General features: G+C 47.9%; 1 protein-coding gene across 2 annotated transcripts; it reads left to right on the top strand.

Annotated features, from left to right (window-relative positions):
• Positions 1–1,685: 1,685 nt before the first annotated feature.
• On the top strand, positions 1,686–22,942 carry Cnr2 (cannabinoid receptor 2). 2 transcript variants are annotated; one of them, XM_021160941.3, is made up of 2 exons: positions 1,686–1,818; positions 20,797–22,942. In XM_021160941.3, the coding sequence occupies exon 2, from the start codon at positions 20,843–20,845 to the stop codon at positions 21,923–21,925; it is 1,083 nt and encodes a 360-aa protein (XP_021016600.1). In that variant the 5' UTR covers positions 1,686–1,818; positions 20,797–20,842; the 3' UTR covers positions 21,926–22,942. The 2 variants fall into 2 exon arrangements, with proteins under 2 accessions (XP_021016600.1, XP_029331672.1); XM_029475812.2 differs by lacking the exon at positions 1,686–1,818 and adding an exon at positions 15,670–15,759.
• The last annotated feature ends 173 nt before the right edge of the window (positions 22,943–23,115 follow it).

Genomic DNA, 23,115 nt, shown 5'->3' with positions numbered 1-23,115 from the left:
GTTTGAGGCCAGCCTGGTCTACAGAGTGAGTTCCAGGACAGTCAGGGCTACAGAGAAACCTTGTCGTGAAAAACCAAAAAGAAAAAAGAAAAAAAGAAAGACAGAGAGAGAGAGAGAGAGAGAGAGAGAGAGAGAGAGAAAGGAAGGAAGGAAGGAAGGAAGGAAGGAAGGAAGGAAGGAAGGAAGAAAGAAAGAAAGAAAGAAAGAAAGAAAGAAAGAAAGAAAGAAAGAAAGAGAGAGAGAGAGAGAGAGAGAAAGAAAGATAGAAAGAGGAGAAAACACACTTCCTGGGGATGGGATGAGACCAATCTGCAGAGTTCTTACTCTGCAAGCATGGGGCCCTGAGGTCAATCCCCCAGAACCCAGCTTTAAAAGGGAAAGATGATTCAGTGGTTAAAAGCACTGGCTGCTCTTCCACAGGACCCAGGTTCAATTCCCAGCACCCACATGGCTGCTTGCAATTGCCTGAAACCCCAAAACCAGGAGATCCGAAGCCTCTTCTGATCTTTGAGGGCACCAGGCACACATGTGGTGTGCATACACACATGCAGGCAAAACACTCACTCACATGTGCATATGTACATGCATGCACACACATGCACACTCACATGCACACATGCACACACAAGCATCCACAGGCACATGCACACATGCTTGTGTGCACACACCAGGCATGGTGAAGAATGCTATAATCCCAACACTGGGTAGGTGGAGACAGCCAGCCTAGCCTAGCGGGTGAATCCTGGGTTCCAGTGAGAGACCTTGCAGCAAAACTCAAGGTAGATCTAGGAGGATACAAGCTGGCCTGCCACTGAGCCAGCAACTGTCCCCCTCCACGGTTCTTGCTATGTCTTCTTAGCAAATTCCTCTGTTAGAGGTAATGCTGTGTGGAATGGTGTCTTAGCTAGGGTTTCGTTGCTATGAAGAGACACCATGACCAAGGCAACTCTTACAGCCAAGCATATTCAAACCACCACAAAGAGCAAACAAGCCTAGCTTCAGGTACCTGCTTGGGTTCCTGCCTTGATGTCTCTCTCAATAAGAAACTGTCACCTGCAAGCTGAAATAAACCTACACACACACACACACACACACACACACACACTTTTGATCTTCTGCTTTGTGATTTTTGAGGCAGGGTCTCTATTTGTAGCCCTGGGTGACCTAGAATTTGCTATGTAGACCAAGCTGGCCTTGAACTGCCTCTGCCTCCCGAATGCTGGAACTAAAGGTGGGTGTCATCATGCCCAGCTTCTGAACTTGCTTTTGTCACAGTCACAGAATGGAGCAGAACAAGGAGCCAGCAGCACTCATTCAAGTCATCTGCCAACACCTGCAGGCATTTGCATCTCAAAGCTCTGGGCTAGAGGGAGGAGGCATGAGGCACACAGGTAGCCTGGTACATGTCACAGCAAAAGGATGTAAACTTTACAGAGGTCAAGTGAGTTGCAGGACAGCATACACCCGGGCCAGATTAGAACCCAAGTTTCTGGAGTCTAAGGTCTATGTCTATGCCCTCCCCTGGCCAGAGTTCCTAAGAAGAGAGAATTCAACCGCAGGGCAAGAACACTGTGGCACTGAGGACCCAGAGGGGAAGTGGTAACCGGGACGGAAGGCCAGACCTCCTCTCACTCACTTATCTGCGCCAGACCTCCTCTCACTCACTCATCTGCGAAAGTGTGAAAGCAAGAAACCCCAGGCTGGAGCTGCAGCTCTTGGGACCTACGTGGGGGTCCCTGCTGGGTCTCCAGATCTGAATACAGAATAGCCAGGACAAGACTCCACAAGACCCTGGGGCCCAGCGGCTGACAAATGACCGTGAGTCTAACTTCCTTTGTTGTTTTACTTCGGACTCCTCGCTCCAGAAAGCCTATGTTCTAACCTCAACTCTTCCCTAACTCTTTGCTAAGTAAAAGGGAACTGTCTGAGGCAGGGGAGTACATGTCGGACTGGGAACATGGGTCACAGCTCAAGACTGGTTCTCCTGAGACAGAATTTTCCTTGCCTTTCTTCACAGTAATAAAACCCCAAAACTTAGGTGGCCTTTTGTGGGGGGAGTCTATTTCTATTCACCCCTGAAACAGAAAGCCACTCTAGGCCAAAGAAAATTTGCTTCCAGTCCAGCTTAGTGAATGGAACGAATTTATTGGTGTTGTCTGTAGGAACAAGGGTGGCTTGGGCAACTGTATCATCAAAAAGCCTACCCAGCATAGTGACAAGTGCCCAAAGCTAATGACATCGCTGGTGTCCCCATTAGTTGACAGTCCACCTGTCAAGCAGCAGACAGGACGGTGTGCAGGGGTGAAGCAGGAGGGAGGGAGGGAGGGGGGGATGGAGTGTTGGAATGTCAGGGGAGGGTCTAATGACCCCACACACAGGGACTGGTACAGGCACGATCTTTTGAAGGCCTCCTGTAGATAATCGAAGCTGTTGGAAAGAAAGGGCCACACAAGCCCAGGGAACAGAATTCCACGCCACACAGATCTTCTCTGTGGGTTGGGCTCTGCTCCAAGGCCATTTCAAGGTTTCCTTTATTGGCTGCTCGCAAGTCGACCTCTGTGGTTAAATGCTACCCTATCCCACACTCGGCAGAGGGAGGCTGCATGCTACTCCCGTGAAGTCCCAGGGGCATCTCTTGAGAATATTGGCTTGAATACGAGCATTTTGGCTTCCTGGTCTACTCTACTGGGCCATCCATAGCAGGTGGGGGTTTGAAAAGGACCCCAGAACACTAAGGTCTTGGGACTCACCTGGGCAATCTGAAGCCTGTGGGTTGTTTGTTTGTTTGGTTGGTTGGTTGGTTGGTTGGTTGGTTTTTTCGAGACAGGGTTTCTCTGTGTAGCCCTGGCTGTCCTGACACTCTGTAGACCAGGCTGGCCTCGAACTCAGAAATCCGCCTGCTTCTGCCTCTCAAGTGCTGGGATTAAAGGCGTGCGCCACCACACCCGGCTTGAAGCCTGTGTTTTATAGAAGGAAAAAAAAATTGAGATGCAGTGAAATGATTGGCTGTCAGATACAACGACAGGCACTGGACAGTGAGACCTGGGCTCTGCTTCCTTGGAAGTCACTCTTATTGAGGGAAGACAGATGTCAAGGTGGGAGTCCTGGGGCGGAGGCTCCTGTTTAATCCTAACTCTATGGCTTGGCACAAATAACTCCACTTCTCTGGCCCTCAGCTTTTCCTTCTGGGGCAGCGCAGGTCTGAGAACACCACCCTCAGGTTTGTGGTCAGGGCTCAGCCAGGTGACACTGGCTAGGGAGAGACAACGGCACTGGGATCCGTGAATAGCTTTGGTGGAGAGTTTGGCCTTGTCCCCTCTGCCCATGCTGCGGACTAGAAATACGAAAAGGAGGTACCACTTCCTTCCCTAGGATAGGAATCAGTCCCAAGAGAGATGCACCATGGTCATAAAAGCCAGGACTGGGCAGAAGAAGGGCTCATGACAGACTCAGGAAGTCTGGGGGCCGGGGGGGGGGGGGGGTCAGTTCTGCAGCTGCTTGTGGCTCAAGGGAGCTTGCTCCCTAATCTGTGTGGTCCCATGCGTGTGACTCCCCACCTGTGAAGCAACCCTGCCAAAATGGCTGCCTCCCCATCTCACTGTTCCCTGTTTTATTAATTTGTGTGTGTGAGAGAGGGTACACGCACCTGTGTGGGTAAGCTTGTGGAAGCGAGACAGGTTGACGTTGGTGTCTTCTTCAGTTGCTCTCCACGTTGTTTCTTGAGACAATTTCTCTCGGAACCTGAAGCTCACTCAGTCAGCGGGTCTGGCTGGCCAGAGAGTCCTGGGATCCCCATGTCTCCCTTTGGCTGTGCTGGGATTACAGGTGCATTATCATACCAACTTTTTCCCTGTGGGCCCTGGGGACTCCACAGAAGGTCCTGTGCTTCCATAGCAGGCTTTTAAACAGCTGAGCTGTGTCCTCAACTCTTCTGCCCCCGTTACTCTGACTGCGTGTTCTAAGGGCACCCGAACCTTGTATTGATTCTGATGGAATCCAATAGAGCTCTGAGCATCACCCTGCCAAGCCAGTGGGACTAGCCTCACAGGTCACATATAGAGCTTCACTAATACTCTGACACCAACAAAAGATACATTTGGTCCCCAAGTTGGCATTTCCCTGCTGGGTCTGGCCTCACCATTTTGCTGGAATAGTTGTAGTCCCAGATTCATTGTCAAGACTTAAAAAGCCTATCTCGCCGGGCGTTGGTGGCACACGCCTTTAATCCCAGCACTTGGGAGGCAGAGGCAGGCAGATTTCTGAGTTCCAGGCCAGCCTGGTCTACAGAGTGAGTTCCAGGACAGCCAGGGCTACACAGAGAAACCCTGTCTCGAAAAAACAAACAAACAAACAAACAAAAAAAAACAAAAAAAAAAAGCCTATTTCGCTGGGCAGTTGAGGCACACACCTTTAATCCCAGCACTCAGGAGGCAGAGGCAGGAGGATTTCTGAGTTCGAGGCCAGCCTGGTCTATAGAGTGAGTTCCAGGATGGCCAAGGCTACACAGAGAAACCCTGTCTTCAAAACAAAACAAAACAAAACAAAACAAAAAACCTGCCTATCTCTATTTGACTTTCAGCAATCTCCCCCAGGGAGCCTCTTTCCCCAAACTTTCCAGGGATCAGAGTCCACCTAGCCCCCAGCTACTTGAGGGTCCCATATCCCGGAATCCCTCTCTAGTCCAAGGCGTTTTGCTCCCGCCCACCTGAGCATCAGCTTCACCTCCCTGAGCTGGATTCTCTCAAAGGACTAGAAGAGGGATTTTCAAGCAGCCTCTGCTTATGATTGTGAAAAGCCCTGAAGGCAGAAGACACGAGACACAGAAGGCTGTCTGCAGAGAGATAGACAGCGTTATTGTACAGATAAGGAGAACAAGGCTCAGCAGCAGTATGGACTTGCACAATATCACTTGGTCAAAGCAGTGGGGAGTGGCAGGCAGACGCAAGCTAGTCTTGTGACAGATCCAAGCCAGCCTCCCTGGCTAGGTAGTTGACATCATTTCCTGAACCTCTGTGTCTTCAGCTCCACCAATGTAGCCTGTGGCAGCTCATGGCCACTCACAATTTCAAGGTGGAAATCTGAAGCCCACCGGGACTTAAAAGCCACCTGAGTTGGTAGGTTCTCACTCCAGAGACACAGAGCTCAAGGCCAGTCAGGGTTATATGTGAAAGAACCTATCTCAGTTAAAACTAGCAGGCCAGTCTTAGCCAAGCCCTGCTCTGTCATGAGAGTGAACAGCTGGACAATGGTAGAGAATCCCTCATAGGTGTGAAGACCCAGTCCAGGTCACTGCTGTCACATAACTGTCCCTTGTAGAACAGGTTTTTGATGCCACGGTATGTGCAGCCTGAGAGCCGGGCCACAGGGGAGAGGGAAGCATACTGTGTGTTAGGCCCTGAGGTTCCAACCACAAACCCAGGGGTTTCCTCATCCCATGGCCTCCTCCACAGGACTTCCCTCCCTGGGCTTGTGGCTGTCACTGACATTATCTTGTACCATAATACCCTGATCCTACGAGGACACTTTCCCCCTGTCCCAAGACACAAGGGAGGGAGTTGAGGGTTTAACTGCTTAGCCAAGGCCAAAGCAGGAGCCCCAGCAAAAGCAGGGCGTTTGGTGGTGGTTTTCCTGGGATCCCCTCCTTGGTCTCCCCCGACCCCCTGCAGAGCCCCGAATAGGAAGAAATTGTCCTTTTTTCCATCTCCTAGGAAGAAGAAAGTCCCGCTATAATGGCTTGTAAATGCTTGACCCAGGGAGTGGCACTATTAGAAGGTGTGGACTTGTTGAAGTAGGTGTGTCATTGTGGGTGTGTGCTTTAAGACCCTCATCCTAGCTGCCCAGAAGTCAGTCTTCCACTAGCAGCCTTCAGATGCAGATGTAGAACTCTCAGCTCTGCCTGCACCATGCCTGCCTGGATGCTGCCATGCTCCCACCTTGATGATAATGGACTGAATCTCTGACCCTGTAAGCCAGTACCAATTAAATGTTGTCCTTATAAGAGTTGCCTTGGTCATGGTATCTGTTCACAGCAGTAAAACCCTAAGACACCCACAATGCATGCCTCGCCTAGGCGGTGAAGACCCCCAAATGCTAAAGAGGACAGACAAGCGAGGTGGGTGATGTGGGTAGGAAGAAGAAGGGGCCGCAGTGGAGTTGGGCCCCAGCAGGGAGAGGACCTCATTCCAAAGTGAGAATTAGGCTTTATAGGTTGGGTGTCCTCTAAGGTTTGTGGCTTCTCTTTTCCTCTCCTCCCCTACAGCTTTCTCACACTGCCAAACGGGGCAGCCTTGATTCTATGGTGCCCAGCGGCTCTCACTTAAACCCCTGCTGCCCTGTTGCGGTGATTCCCCTGGCTCCCTAGGGGCTGTGCCCACTCAGTTCCTCTTTGAGAACCACAGGTGCATTCACGGTGGTGCTTCTGTCCGGATTCAATGAGTCCTTCCTGTGTCTCCCCCCCGTGGGTGTGTTGGGGTACTGGGTGGTCCAACTACAGGCAGGGGTTTGGGGACCTATGGAGAACCACACATGTTTCTGGAAAACAGGTCAACAGCTCTGGATGGTGCTTCGAGATGTAGGATTGCAGTTTACTAGGGACTTATGAGAGAGGCATGACTTCGGGACGGAAACAAGCCAGGAGCATCCCACACCCCAAAAGCAAGAAGAAGGGGTTCATAGACTAAGTTACACAAAGGTAGAGAGCAACCAACCAGAGTGTACCTGGCCTTTCTCAAAAACTAAGAACGTGTCAAAGTTAAGGGACAATCTGAGTGTCAGGGAAGTGACAAGAACAAAATGCTTGGCTATTTTTTTTTTTTTTAAGATACAGTATAGCCCAGGCCAACCTAAAACCGGGTGTGGTGGCGCGTGCCTTTAATCCCAGCACTCGGGAGGCAGAGGCAGACGGATTTCTAAGTTCAAGGCCAGCCTGGTCTACAGAGTGAGTTCCAGGACAGCCAGGGCTACACAGAGAAACCCTGTCTCGAAAAAACAAAAAACAAAAAAAAAAAAAAAAAAAAGAGGGCTGGAGAGACAGCTCAGTGGTTAAGAGCACTGACTGCTCTTCCAGAGGTCCTGGGTTCATTCCCAGCAACCACATGGTGGCTCACAACCATCTGTAATGGGATCTGATGCCCTCTTCTGGTGTGTCTGAAGACAGCTACAGTGTACTTATTTATAATAATAAATAAATCTTTGGGCCACAGCAAGCAGGGACTGAGTGAGCAGGGCCAACCGGAGTGAGCAGAGGTCCTAAATTCAACTCCCGCCAACCACATGAAGGCTCACAACCATCTGTACAGTGACAGTGTACTCACATACATAAAGTAAATAAATAAATCTTCAAAAAAAAAAAAAAAAAGAAAGAAAGAAAGAAAATGAGACCAAGAGTGATGGAGAAATAAGCTGCAGGCGTCCACACACGTGCACACATACGTGCTTACACAGCACATATATGCATGGACAACACAGACAGAATGAAAAATAAAATAAAGGTAGAAATTCAGGTGTTGGGGGCTCATTTGGGACGATAAGATCTCTCTTTATAGTCTAGCCTGGCCTTGAACTCACTGTATAATCTAGGCTAGCCTCAAATTTAGGTCCGACCACCTCAGCCTCCTGAGTACTGGATTACAGTCACATACCACCATATCCAGCCGTATATTGACTTTTAAAGCACCAAACCACAAGAAACGTGGATCCTCACTTCTGCCATCTACAGTCCTTTTGGTCCGCACTAATGCCTTGTGTGGGTTCATCTGGACATTTTACTAACATTTGTTGGTTTGTTTAATTAAAGACAGACGTGTTTATTTATTATTTATTAGATTTTTTTATTTTATGTATGTGAGTACACTGTTGCTTTCCTCAGATACACCAGAAGAGGGCATTACAGATGGTTGTGAGCCACCATGTGGTTGCTGGGAATCGAACTCAGGACCTCAGAACAGTCACTGCTCTTAACCACTGAGCCATCTCTCCAGCCCAGACATATTTATTTTATTTTATGTGTTTTGTCTGGGTGTAGTGTGTGCACCGAGTATGTGTCAGGCGCCTGCAAAACTCAGAAGAGGAAAAGAGGGTGTCTGACTCCCCGGAACTGGAGTTACGGACAGTTGGGCACCACCATGTTGGTGCTGGGAGTCAAGCCCTGGTCCTGTGGAGAGTCACCATTGCTCCTAACCGATAAGCCATCTCTCCAGGTCCTTTGCTGTTGTTCTTAATTTTTAATAATGTCTGTCTGTCTGTCTGTCTGTCTGTCTGTCTCTCTCTCTCTCTCTCTCTCTCTGTATGCATTCAAGTGCAGGTACCCAAGGAAGCTAGAGATTGCTGATCCCTCTGAGGCTGGATGGTCTTACAGGCAGCTATGGGCAGTCTGGTATGTGTACTAAAACCAGACTCCATCCTTCGCAAGAGCAGAGGTTCCAGCCTCTGGCCTGTTTGTACCAGAGCTTATTGGGTGCATGATCTTGCTGTAGGCAAGCTTGGCTGTTAGTAATTTTCTACTGCAAACTTCTGGCACATGCCTTGGATCCCAGTACTCGGGAGACAGAGGCAGGTGGATCTCTGTGAGAGGCCAGCCTGGACTACAGAATGAGTTCCAGGAAAACCAGTGTTATACAGAGAAGCCCTGTAGGGGGCTGGATGGGAGCCAGGCTATCCATGCTGGTTATGGTTCCTGTATATTTGTGTATTTTCTCCATTTGACTACTTAATGATGCAGTGTATCCAAACTTTACACAGCGACATAAGAGAGTGGAGTCCGACCTGACCATCCGGGGTCTGGACTCAATGGCTTGAGTCCCAAGGGTGTGAAAACGCACAAACCCCAGTGGGAATTGTTGAGTCCTCTCATCACTTCCTGTGGCTCATGAGAAAGGAAGTGATTTGAAGTCAAGTCTACTATTTTCTTTCTTATTTTTGAGACAAAGTCTCACTGTGTATCCTTGGCTAAGCTAGAATTTGGTATGTAGATCAGGCTGGCCCCACAGGGATCCGCCTAGGTCTCTGTCCTGAGCACTGTGGTTAGAGAAGGGAGTACCCCAACACCTCCGGCAAATGTGCTGTTTTCAGTAAGAGTATCATTTACCCTTTCTTCCTCCCCCACCCTTAACATTAGATTTAAATTCATGTGGTTGGGGATGTAGCACAGAGGTAGCATACTTGCCTAGCACACATAGGGCTTGGTTTGATTCACAGCACTGCCAAAAACAAAAGTTGTGAGCCGGGTGTGGTGGCGCACGCCTTTGATCCCAGCACTCGGGAGGCAGAGGCAGGTGGATTTCTGAGTTCGAGGCCAGCCTGGTCTACAAAGTGAGTGCCAGGACAGCCAGGGCTACACAGAGAAACCCTGTCTCGAAAAACCAAAAAAAAAAAAAAAAAAAAAAAAAAAAAGAAAAGTTGTGTGTGTGTGTACATATAGCTAAACAATCTCATGTTTGAGATTTATGTTACTGCTGCTTTGTGAGTACTCTAAGGTTTAGTTTAAATTATTTTCATGGGTTTGGAGAGATAGCTTAGTGTTTAAGAGTATGTCTTGCTCTGGTAAAGCACCTGAGTTCAAATCCCAGCACTCACACCAGCTTGCCCACTGTAGTAAGCCTGCCTCCATGGAATCCAACACCCTTTTCTGGCTTCTTCAGGCAACAGCACTCACAAGCACATTCTGACACACACACACACACACACACACAAAAAAAAAAAATAAATAATAAAGTAAATCTTAAAAACAACAAGCCAGGTGTGCTGGCACATGCCTTTAATTCCAGCAGGCAGATCTCTGAGTTTGAGGCCTGATCTACAGAGTTCCAGGACAGCCAGAGAAAGCCTGTCAATCAGACTCGACCAGCAAGAACAACGCTGCAACAGGATCCTTCTGCACACATTTATTGGGAGAGCTTGATTGTAGAGGCAAATAGACCCCCAGCACTGGTGCTGCTTTATATAGGCCTAGGAGAGGCATGTCTCAAACCCGGATTGGTTGTGCTTGGTTGATGCTTACCACCTCATTTGCATGCCTACATCTGATTGGTTAATTTCTCTCTCATCTGATTGGTTAGCTTCTCTCTCATCTGATTGGTCAATTTTTTCTCTCATCTGATTGGTCAACTTCTCTCTCATCTGATTGGTCAATTTTGGTTAATTCTCAAAACCTCATCTTGGCAAAAAAACTTTACTGCCTATGTATGCGTGGTGGCCAGCAGAAGCCTGTGCCACTCTGCAATGGCACATGTGGCTTCCCACACAAACAAACAAACAAATAAATAAATAAATTCTTATCAACCCAGGCTGGCCTCAAATTCCCAGCAGTCACCCTGTTTTACCCTTCAGGGGTAGGAGGAGCATGCAGAAAGATCTGTCCTCCAGACTCAGCTAACTCTCCATGACAGGACTGTCCCTGCTTGGCTTAATTCACCCCTCAGCTACTGTCCTGGGGTTTCTGGGTCCCTGACAGCTACTTTGTCACTACCAGATCCTAGCAGCCCAGAGCCCTTGAGTACGTTTTCCCAGCAAGATGTGGCATGGCTTAACAGTGATACTGCCACCACCATCACCCCTAAGATTGCGTCACAAGTGCCCTTCATGGCTCACAGTATCCAGAATCCTCACTCAACACTGACAGTAATGGTGTGGTTATTGTCGTAACACACAGAAGGTTTGATGGCACTTCACATCCCTTTCCCACACCCCCTCTTCTGTTGGGGGAACCTGTCTGAACTGCACCTCCTACTCTGATGCTGCGATCATTTAAAGAAATCAAAACCAAGGCTGGGTAGGGACCCCACTCTGTGAAATCTGGACAAGGCAGGAAGAGGTCCAGAGCCAGCAGGAAAAACCACAGGGGATGAAGAAAAAGCCAACACGAGTCAACCCCGTCCCATCCCTGAGTTGCAGAGGGACCACGGTATGAAGACTCTGTTATCCTTCCATTTTGATGTCCCCCTGGCCTTACCACCTGACCTGCCAGAAAAGTTCCCTTCCTACATAGAGCACATTATGGACAGAGTGGTGGTCACTCCAGGGATGGCCACACAATGGCAGTCTGCCACTCAGGTCTCCTCGCTCTTCCCTGACAAAGGTGAAGATCCCCAGGACACAGCTTAGGCACGGAGAGGGAGGGAGCCACCCCAGACAGCCTGTCCCACCTCTGCTCACCAAGTCTCTCTGGTGCTTTTTGGTTGTTTGGTTTGAGATGGGATCTCCCTTTCCTATGTGGCTCTGGTTGCTCTGCTCCTAGGTAGCCAAAAATAGTTACCATCTGACCATTACAAATGAATAATTAGATTAAAACAACATAGGAGCTGGACCAGCTACTCCAAAGGCTGAAGTAGAATGATCGTGAGTTCAAGGCTACACAGCAAGTGCTTGTCCCAAAATTAAAAAAGAAAAAGAAAGAGAAAAAAAACTTAAAGGCTTGATTGGCCAGGTGTGATGGCTCAAACCTTTCATCCCAGTCCTCAGGAGACAGAGGCAGGAGGATCACTGTGAGCTACAGCCCAGCCCAGTCTATGTTGTCCTGGCCACATTAGTGTGTGCATCTCAAAAGAAAAAAAAAGGGGGGGGTCTGGGGATATGATTTAGGTGGTATAGTGCTAACCTGGTATGCAGGAAGCTCTGGTTGCAACCACCAGGACCACAAGAAAAAAAAAAAAGATATGAATTTGAATAACAACAGCAAAAAAGGGAGGGTGTCAACGCACACAAAGCCCCTTGTGCCTGCCACGAAGGAAACTCGCTGCTCTCTTCATAGACTTGAGCCACAGTGGCCTGTTCAGCAAGCTGAGCCCAAGCAGCTATTAATCGGGCAGTAAGGAAATGGTCATTAAAGGGATATTCCTATGTTCATTAAAGGGATATTCTTTCTGGCCGGAGAGTAGGCTTAGCAGTCAAGATTGAGTACTGCTGTGGCAGAGGACCTGAGTTTGATTCCCAGAACCTGCTGCTACTGCTGCTGTTGGCTCCACATTGCCTGCAACTCCATCCAGCCACAGGGTCCTCTCCCTCTATCTTCCATCCTCACCCTTCTCTCCTGCCTCCAGCTCTTCCCTCACTAGCCTGAAGGCACAACAGAGATGACTTTGTGGTCCATGTTCCCTGCCAACTGTGAGAGGACTTGAGCCAGGCACGGTGGCCAGGCACAGCATCCTGTAGAGTTTGTCACACCTCACCTCACAGGTGACAGAAGGACTCCTTCTGCTCCCCTCTCTTCCTTAATATCTCAGCCTCCTGCCATTACATCTAACTAGAAATAGCATGTATTTTTAACTGGTCATATTTTCATTCTATGTCTGATGTATGTGTGTGTCCCTATGTGAGCATGTGTGTGTAAGAGCAGGTGCCCCCCAAGGGGGCAGAGATGTTGAATCCCCGAAGTCCTTAGATGACAGCTCAAGGTTTAGGGACACACACCTTCCCTAGAATATCTTATCAATGAGCCGAGCCTGATCCAGAGGAAATGCTAAGCTAGCTTATAGTAATAGTGGAGGTCGGGTTAGAAAGATGGCTCAGCGGGTAAGAGCACTGACTGCTCTTCCGAAGGTCCTGTGTTCAAATCCCAGCAACCACATGGTGGCTCACAACCATCCGTAATGAGATCTGATGCCCTCTTCTGGTGCGTCTGAAGACAGCTACAGTGTACTTACATATAATAAATAAATAAATAAATCTTTACCCCCCCCCCCAAAAAAAAGCACTGGCTGCTCTTCCAGAGGTCCTGAGTTCAAATTCCAGTAATCACATGGTGGCTCACAACCATCTGTAATGGGATCCAATGCCCTCTTCTAGTATGTCTGAAGAGAGTGACAGTGTACTCACATTTATAAAATAACAACAACAACAACAGAGTTCAGAAAAGGATAGAATGCCTCTCAAGGCCTGAGAACTGAGAAAGAAACCTTAACGAGAAAACAAAACCTAAAGCAGGGCGAAGGTGCACACCTGTAATCCCAGCACTTAGAAGGCAGAGGCAGCTGGGAGCTCTCTGAGTTTGAGGCCAACCTGGTCTACAGATCAAGTTCCAGGACAGCCGGACCTACACAGAGAAAGCTTGTCTTGGAAAAAAAAAAAAAAAAAAAAAAGATCCTAGCCATTCTTTGCCTTTGCCCATTGAGGTTTTTATTGACAGAGGAAACTTCATTCTGCCCAGGATTATGTGAGCCTTGGGTTCAAAGACTGCCCATTTCCTTCTTGGAAGAAATTGTTGGGTTTCAGGGATTGCCCCACAAACCACACAAACACCAATCTCAGTTAGACGGGGATGCTTTATTGAACGCACACCCTAAGACTCATCAGGGCCATAGACTAGGGCGCTGAAAGCTACGACCCTGCACATTTCTCAGAGGCAGCTTATAAAGGCTCAAACGGTAAGACCCACAATGCTGAAAGTGCTGCCCAGAGGTCAGCCCTGACTCAAGCTATTTTAGACGTAACAGTTCACACGGAGCTTTAATTGGATGGCTCCTATGTGGAGCAAAGGGCTGTGGGATTTCTTAAGATTAACAAAGCTTGTAGCATACAGAGCACAATAGGAGATGTGGTCAGCATGACCTTGCTCTGGGTCACTTCTCTGTGTCAATGGCTGGCAGGCATATTACAGCCGAGATATGAAATAGCCGGCAGTCATGGAGCAAAATGGTTACCGATACAGCGAGGGATTGGCTCAACTTCAAAGTAGGTTAAAGACTGTTTCTCCTCTGTGGCTGCAAAGTCAAGATGCGTGATTCAGATAAGAGACAGCGGACACATTTTAGTGTTAGTTGCTTCAGGCTAGGAAGGTAGGAAGGCAGAGTTGGTTGCATTTACAAACCTCAATGTACCCTTTAGCTTGGGGGCCAGGAGAGGTCTCTGAACTGCTATTATGATTCTTCCCCCACTCCTCGTTTTCCTTTTAAAGACAAGGTCTCATGTAACCTAGACTAGCCAAAAACTCACTCTATAGGATTTCTTGTTTTCCTACCTCTCTCAAGTATTGGGATCACAGGTGTGTGTGTGCACGCATGCGCGCGAGCGCTATGTGCCAAGTTTATACAGTGCTGGGGATTGAACCCAAGGCTTTGAAAATGCTGTGCAAGCAGTCTACTAATTGAGTGATGTTCCCAGAGCTTCTGGTGACTTCTTTGAGTTTTTTTTTTTTTTTTTTTTGTGTATATATGGGTATCCTGCATGTATGTCTGTGCACATCGTGTGCATGCAGTGCAGTGATCCCGAAGAGGACATTGGATTCTATGGAAATGGAGTTACTGACAGTCGGTAGCTGCCAAGGGAGTGCTGAGAATCAAACCCAGATCTTCTGGTCGAGCAGCCGTGCTCTAACCACTAAGGTTTCCGGCCCCTGTCCTTTCTGGTTATTTTAACCTTAGCAGTGAGCAGTTTGAGGATTGCTTGCTGTATCTTAAGCACGAATGGTAACACAGGTGTTTGAAAAGGGTTTGTTTGATCATTACTTTTACTGTGTTTATGAATGCTTTGCCTACATTGTATGCTCATCATGGGTACGCCTTAGCCGTCAGAGGCCAGAAGAGGGAATCGGATCCTCTGGAAACAGAGTCACAAAGGGTTGTGAGCCTGCTATATGATTATTTGGGATTGAACCTGGGTCCCCTGAACCACCGAGCCAACCCAGGTGTGACACACATCCATAATCTCAACGTTTGAGAGCTAGAAGCAGGAGGGTTAGTAGTTCAAGGGTGTTCTTGGTTACAGTAGATTTAAGTCAAGCCTGGGCTACATAAGGCTCTGCTGTTATAACAATTAATTAACAACAACAACAACAGCAACAACAACAACAACAACAACAAGAAGCCATCTTGAAATTGTCTCTTTCAGACTCAGCTTCCCCTCCCCCAACAGCCCAGCGCTCTTCTCTGCTCTGCTCTAACACCACCAAATCTCCTCATATTTCTATGCACCAATTTCTTCATCCACAAATGGAGAAAAGAGTGTTACCTATCTTTGGTGCCCATGCCTGGTGTTAGCAGACAGCAGAACTGGAATTAAAGACAGCTGTGAGCTGCTATTTGGGTTCTGGGAACCAAACTCCAGCTCCCTGCAAGAACAACGGCCAGTGTTGTTAATCTCTAAACCATCTCTTCCAGCCCCATGCATGTGGGGTGTGTGTGTGTGTGTGTGTGTGTGTGTGTGTACTATTAATTGCTTTTGAGACAGGGTCTCATTATGTAGCTGGCCAGGAATTTGCCACATAGAACAGGCTGTCCTCAGACTCATAGAGATCTAGCTGCCTCTGTTTCCCATGTGCTAAGATTAAAGCTGTGTGCCACCATAGCAAGCTGGATAGGTCTTATATACACTTTGAAAGGATCAAAAAGAATTTGCCAGTTCCCAGTGTCAAAAACTAGAACGAATGTCCTTGGTGCACTTGGCCTCCTTAAGAATGGGTGGTATTGTTATTGTCACTTCACAAGTAAGAAGAGGGACTTGCCCAAAGTCACGTGACAAGAGTGACAGCGTCGGACCCAGAGCAGCTGCTTATACATCAAACACATCCTTGCCCTAGAAATAGGTCTTCTAGAAGGCACCCATGTGACTTGCAGAGGGTATCTCTATCTTCGTGGAGACAGGGAGCCGGGCTTCCTGTTGCTGTGTGCATCCTGTTGTTCTCTTGTTAGGATGTCCATCAAATGCATGCATTTCCTTTCCTTACTCTGGACAGTAACAGTCGTCTGTGGCCAAGCTGTGTCTGAGTGAGCAGAGGCATAGGCACCAGCCGTGGCCACCCAGCCAACATCTCTGCTGGCTCTGACTGGGGTAAGGCATTCCCTAACAGTTAGTTAGTTAGGTAGTTAGGTAGTTAGGTAGTTACTTAGTTAGTTTGAGACAGAGTTTTGCTATGTTGTCTAAGCTGGCCTTCAACCCATTACGTTACCCAACATTTAACTTACAGCAGCCCCAGCCTCAGAACTCACTAGATTCTGACACAGAGCAGTCTGGCCTCAGCCTCCTGAGTGCTGGGATTACAGGTATGTGCCACCATGCCTGGCAATCCCGACCAGAACTTTTACTTATTTATTTTACTTTTTTAAAAAAAACCTTTTATTTATTTTTTAAATTTTATTTTATTTTTATTTACTTATTATTAGTGTGTGTGGGGGGTAGATGTATATGTGGGTGTGGGTGCATGTATCAGATATCATGTGTCCTGCTCTGCTGATGTTTAACATACTCCTTTGTAACAAGGTCTCTGGCTGAGCCCAGAGCTAGGCTGGCAGCCAGCAAACTCCAGTGAGCCTCTGTCTGCTCCAGACAGTGCTGAAGTTATGGGTGTGTGTGTGGCCAGTCCCAACGTTTTATGTGAGTGCTGGGAACTAACTCAGGTCCTTAAGGATGTCTTGTCCACTGAGCCATCTCTCCAGCCAACACCCTTACAACTTGATTTCTTATATTATAGTGTCATATGGATGAAATCAAATTATGACTGGGAATAATATATATATATATATATATATATATATATATATATATGTATTTTTTTTTTTGGTTTTCCGAGACAGGGTTTCTCTGTATAGCCCTGGCTGTCCTGGAACTCACTTTGTAGACCAGGCTGGCCTCGAACTCAGAAATCCGCTTGCCTCTGCCTCCCAAGTGCTGGGATTAAAGCCATGAGCCATCACGCGTGGCTGGGAATAATATTCTTTAATTGTATCAGAGTTTTATTTACGTATTTTGTGTGCATGTGTGTGTGCGTGTCACAGCTGGTTTCTGGGAGCCAGAGGATAACTTGCTTTGTTGGCTCTGTCCCTCCATCTTTATTTGGGTCCAGGGGTTCCAATTCAGGTTGTCTGGCAGGCACCTTTACCAACGAATCTGTCTCTCCAGCCCCAGGAGCAGTAGTCTGCAGAAATTAAATTCCATACTCTCGGTTATTGATGTAGTTGAGGGGCAGGCAGCATGTAAAACTGGCCCATGCGGGCAGAGCATGCTGGGGTGGGGGTGGGGGGCAGGAGGGGGGGGCTTGTGTTGGAAGGCTCCACTGGGCAGACGAAGCAAAGGCAAGTCCTGGAGGGCTATGAAGCCAGAGGTCAGAGGGCACGTTTCTCCAGAAGCAGTAGATGGCTAGCTGGGTGGGGTTTGGGGGCTAGAATGGCCCTGGGTACATGCCTTTGTAGCACAGTGCACTGCTTCGAACCCTTTATGTTCAGGCAGCCCGGTGTACTGCAGTGGGCAGCGGACTGAGCTGCCCCATAAACACACAACAGAAGTCCTACATGTCACTGAAATTTTCCCTGTCTACATAGGGATGTGGAAATACACACACTCACATTCACACTCACACATACTCACACACACACACACACACTCACACACATATATACACATGCATTCACACACACACACACACACACACACACACACACACAGTCCATTCTGCATTAAAAAAATAAGGAAAAATATGTCAGTGGTAAGGCTTTTGTGAATGTGCAAGGCCTTAGATTTGATTCCCCAGCACCATAAAAATATAATAAATACAAAACAGGGCTGGGCAGTAGTGGTGGACACTTGAGAGGCAGGGGCAGGTGGATGCCTATAGTTTAAAGCCAGCCTGTCTACATAGAGAGGTCCTGTCTCAAATGAATAAAAAACGAACAAATAAGAACCAGGAACAAGCCGAGAGTGGTGGCGCACGCCTTTAATCCCAGCACTTGGAAGGCAGAGGCAGGTGGATTTCTGAGTTCGAGGCCAGCCTGGTCTACAGAGTGAGTTCCAGGGCAGTCAGGGTTATACAGAGAAACCCTGTCTCAAAAACCAAAAAAAAAAAAAAAAAAAACAGGAGCAAAATAAAATACATTAAATGTATCTATCGGTTTATCAGCTCACAGTGTCTGTCTTCCTCTCTTCCTTCCTATGCTGAATTTCCTCCTGCTAAAAGATAAGTGAATTTTTTTTGTAAAGGTCTCTTAGAGGACAGTTTTATTTAGGGGGAGTTGATTGGCTGTTGGGTACAGATAAAACTAGCCCTTGCTGGCTTTGAACTCCATATAGACTGCAAGTTATTTATTTATTCATTGATTTTTGAGACGAGGTCTCCCTAGGCCATCAGGGCTGGGCCTGAACTCAGTCAGTCAGTAATCCAGATAGGGCTCCTGAGTCGCTGAGACACAGACCTAGTCACCAGGTGTCCTCCTCCTCCTTCTAGGTGGGTTAATTTTGAAATAATATTTATTGCCTTTATTAATCCCAGCACTGGGAGGCAGAAGTCGGTGGATCTCTGAGTTTGAGGCCAGCCTGGTTTATAAAGCAGGCTCCAGTACAGCCAGGACTACATAGAGAAACCCTGTCTTGGAGGAAAATAAAAAAACCTGGGCAGTCTTGGCTCATGCCCTTAATCCCAGCACTAGGGAGTTTAGGGCCAGCCTGGTCTACAGAGTGAGTTTCAGGACAACCAGAGATGCATGGAAAAACCCTGTCTCAGTAAAACAAAATCATATTTGTTTATTTATCCATTCATTTATTCTTGTGTGTGTGTGTGTGTTTGTGTGTGTGTGTGTGTGTGTGGCAGTGTGTTGGGGGAGATGCCATGGTATGCATGTGGAAGTAAGAGGACAATTTGCATTCTACCACATGAAGCCCAGGGATTAAACTCAGTACATCAAGAGTCTTTCTCAAACCGGGCGTGGTGGCACACACCTTTAATCCCAGCACTCGGGAGGCAGAGGCAGGTGGATTTCTGAGTTCGAGGCCAGCCTGGTCTACAAAGTGAGTTCCAGGACAGCCAGGGCTATACAGAGAAACCCTGTCTCGAAAAACAAAAACAAAAACAAAAAAAATAGTCTTTCTCTACTTGTGGAGCTATCTCAATCACCTCTGGCCTTTAGTTAGTTAGTTAGTCAATCAGTCAATTAGTTAGTTTTAGAGTTTTAGGGTAGCATTGGCTGTCCTGGAACTAGCTCTGTAGACCAGGCTAGCCTTGAACTCACAGAGATCCACCTGCCTCTGCCTCTAGAGTGCTAGGATGAGAGGCCATGTGCCACATCTTTCGGCCTTTCTTTTAATTCTTTATAAAGTATACCCAAGAGTTGCATAAGTCCCTTGCAAATGGGAGCTATAACCCCCCCAGCTGACATCTGAGAACTCTTGCTTGTTCGTTGATCACTCCCGGGCTTATAAGGTCAAATTTCATGACCCCTAGACAGAATATTCCCACATTACCTGTTTAGAAAATTTGTCTTTTTAGAAAGATGTTTAATTTGCTACCTTGTGAAGTTTAATAATGCTTCATACAATATTCACTTGTTCTAAGTTTTTTCTTCCAAATTCAGGACATGCTTATATTAAAAATGATTCTTTATGTGATATTTAAATAAATGGGACTTCTATATTTTATCTAGTACAGTTACTTTTTAAGACAGAGTTTCACAGAACCAAAGAGGACTTTGACCCGACCCCCCCTGCCTTCACCTTCCAAGTGTTGTGTTTGAGCTACGTTCCCTACAGGAGTATAAAAAAGGTTTGTGTTTGAGACAGCGTTTTCCTATGTAGCCCAGGCTGGCCTACAAACTCACAGAGATCTGCGTATGTCAGCCTGCCGAGTGCTGGGATTAAAAGCATGCACCACTACACTCCATAAAATATTTGTCTTTTAGAGTTTATCTTCCCATCACTTGAGGTGAAACCACAGCATCGGCTCCCATCCCCTAACAGTTACCGAGCCTTTAGTATCTTACTAAAGCTGGAAGGACACAGAAATCAGAAGGAGATATAAGCCACGTTTGGTGGCACATACCTGTCTGGAATCCCTGAAATAAGAGGGTCTATCTGTGAGACCATGTTTCAAAAAGCAAAAGGGGATCTGGCCGGCAAGATGTCTTTGAGAGTAGAAGTGAGCAGTAGGAGGCCTGAAGGCCTGAGTCCAAATCCCAGAACCCCTGGTAGACCTCCACACACACTCTGTGACACACCCATGCCTGCAATACACATCACATGTGAGCACACATGTGTACACACACACTAACAACAACAATAATTATATTAATAGAGAAAAACAATATCCCTACATGTTCAGTTCCACTTCTAGGTTTTGATCTCTTGGCTGTTGGCCCCTAGGAATTCCCCTGGGTTTCAAAGGGAAGTTTCAGGATTTATCTTTTTAGAAAACAAAAGACCAAAACATCTTGCAAGTTACTTCTGCTTGTTTGGAAACAAAAAGACTTAGCTTGAGGGAAAAAGCTAAATGCTTGGCAGCAAACTACAAATGGATATTTTTGGGGCTGGTGAGATGGCTCAGCAGTTAAGAGCTCTTCCGAAGGTCCTGAGTTCAAATCCCAGCAACTACATGATGGCTCACAAACCATCCATAATGAGATCTGACGCCCTCTTCTAGTGGGTCTAAAGACAGCTACAATGTACTTATATATATAATTATAAATAAATCTTTGGGCTGCAGCAAGTGGAGCAGAGTGAGCAGAGGCCCTGAGTTCAATTCCCAGCAACCACATAATGGCTTACAACCATCTGTACAGTTACAGTGTACTCATAAAAATAAAATAAATAAGTCTTTAAAAAAATTTCTTTGTGCTGGTGTAGCGTTGGCATATGCCTTTAATCCTGGCACGTGGGAGGCAGAGGCAGGCGGATTTCTGAGTTTGAGGCCAACCTGGTCTACAGAATGAATTCCAGGACAGCCAGGGCTACAGAGAGAAACCTTGTCTTGAAAAACCAAAAAAAAATTTTTTTAATTAAAAAATAAATGGATATTTTCGGCACCTGGGTAAATGTTTGATTGGTGTCAGCTCTCAATTGGCGTCATCACCTGTTAACATTCAAGGATTCTTTTCTCCTTGTCCACAGCCCAGTCTCCTGGGACAGCTCCAGTAGAAGAAGCCAAAGCCCGTCCATGGCGGGATGCCGGGAGACAGAAGTGACTAATGGCTCCGACGGTGGCTTGGAGTTCAACCCCATGAAGGAGTACATGATCCTGAGCGGTGGCCAGCAGATCGCCGTGGCGGTGCTGTGCACCCTGATGGGGCTGCTGAGCGCCCTGGAGAACATGGCCGTGCTCTATCTTATCCTGTCCTCCCGGCGGCTCCGCAGAAAGCCCTCTTACCTGTTCATCAGCAGCTTGGCTGGAGCTGACTTTCTGGCCAGTGTGATCTTCGCCTGCAACTTTGTCATCTTCCACGTCTTCCATGGGGTCGACTCCAACGCTATCTTCCTGCTGAAGATCGGCAGTGTGACCATGACCTTCACGGCCTCTGTGGGCAGCCTGCTGCTGACCGCTGTTGACCGCTACCTATGTCTGTGTTACCCGCCTACCTACAAAGCTCTAGTCACCCGTGGGAGGGCACTGGTGGCTCTCTGTGTCATGTGGGTCCTCTCAGCATTGATCTCTTACCTGCCGCTCATGGGGTGGACTTGTTGCCCTAGTCCCTGCTCTGAGCTTTTCCCACTGATCCCTAACGACTACCTACTGGGCTGGCTTCTATTCATTGCCATCCTCTTTTCCGGCATCATCTATACCTATGGGTACGTCCTCTGGAAAGCCCACCGGCATGTAGCCAGCTTGGCTGAGCACCAGGACAGGCAGGTACCTGGGATAGCTCGGATGCGGCTAGACGTGAGGTTGGCCAAGACTCTGGGCCTGGTCCTGGCTGTGCTGCTCATATGCTGGTTCCCTGCACTGGCTCTCATGGGCCACAGCCTGGTCACCACGCTGAGTGACCAGGTCAAGGAGGCCTTCGCCTTCTGTTCCATGCTGTGCCTTGTTAACTCTATGGTCAATCCTATCATTTACGCCCTGCGGAGTGGAGAGATCCGCTCTGCTGCCCAAAACTGCCTGATAGGCTGGAAGAAGTATCTACAGGGCCTTGGACCTGAGGGGAAAGAAGAAGCCCCAAGGTCCTCGGTTACAGAAACAGAGGCTGATGTGAAAACCACCCAGGAGCCGGAATCCAGAACTCCAGGCTGCTCCAATTGCTGACACCACCTGTCTTTCTACTGGAAACAGCCCGAGTCAGAAGTCCTTTCAGTTCAGTCCCTCGAAGAGAGAGGGGTTCCAGACCCAGATTCTTTCTGTAGCTAGCTCTAGGGTAATGGAAACAGAGCCCCACCTTTTGCTAAGGAATGCTGGTTTCATGGCTGGAAGGTGGCCTGCTCATGCCTACCTTTTCCAGTCTGCGGAGAGGGGCCTGTAAGAATGGCGGGTTCTGTTCACATCAAATCAGGAAACCCTTCTGACTCCAAAGACCTAGAGGCCAGAGGGGCCTCCAGAGATGATAATAAAGGACTCAGGAGATCTGTGAAGACAAGGGACCTGTTCTCCTGGAATCTAGAGTACCCCAGCCGTGGGGCCACTTCCCACAACTTCATAGATGTCCATGTCTTCCATAGTGTGGATTCTAGACTGTCCTGCTGAAGATAAAGAGACCAGCTACTTCTGGTTCCTGCTTCATCCTCTGTGGCTGTAGAGCTATGTGAGGCTCCACCTTCAGGCCACCCTTGCCTCTTGAGGGTCAAGAATTATGATGCCCTAAGGACCAAGGATGTTCGCTTACTTCCTTCAGACAGAGTCAGGAGCTGTCAGCTCAGGGTATCCTGTTGTTGGGAAAGGGCCCTCCTGACATCCTGATAAGCCTTGAAAGTCATTATGACCTTAGGTCCTTAGGGGCACAGAGGAAGCTGGGTTCACTGGAGGTACAGTCGTCAGAGAACTCTATTCCTTGTGACATTTTGCTGTGTCTCACACAGCTGTATCCCAGTCTTGCCTAGCTTCAGTACAAAGCAAGATATTCACACAGATTCTTTGGGTCCTAGGCTGTTCCTAGTGATGCTTGGCTCAGCCACCCCTGGCCTCTTCCACACTCTGGCCCTGAAGGATTAGCAGGAGTTGGGAGGGAAGATTAACTGCTGCAAACCAGGCATCCTAGGTCCACAGCCCCATGCTGTGTCTCTGGGTGCCTGCATTTACCCTTCAGTCAAGGTTGCAGTCCCAACAGATGGAGGTTCAAGGTGCTGCTGGTGGCAAGAGGGGTAGGTGGCACTGGGGACCACAGACACAGTGAAAGGAAAACACTTAAAACATGTAATACTTTTGCTTTTAGAAGATCCAGCCTGCAGACAGGACTTCCCCATTGCCCAAAGGAGCTAACCGGGTGGTGTTCAGTGCAAAGA

This window comes from Mus caroli, unplaced genomic scaffold, assembly GCF_978045245.1.
Source record: "Mus caroli unplaced genomic scaffold, Mus_caroli_1 scaffold_6, whole genome shotgun sequence".
Classification (NCBI taxonomy): domain Eukaryota; kingdom Metazoa; phylum Chordata; class Mammalia; order Rodentia; family Muridae; genus Mus; species Mus caroli.
Note: the sequence above shows the minus strand (reverse complement) of the source record. Positions and strands in the feature narration are given on the sequence as shown.

Coding starts and splice junctions, on each gene's coding strand:
- Cnr2 (XM_021160941.3), top strand. CDS start 20,843: ATGGCGGGATGCCGGGAGACAGAAGTGACTAATGGCTCCGACGGTGGC.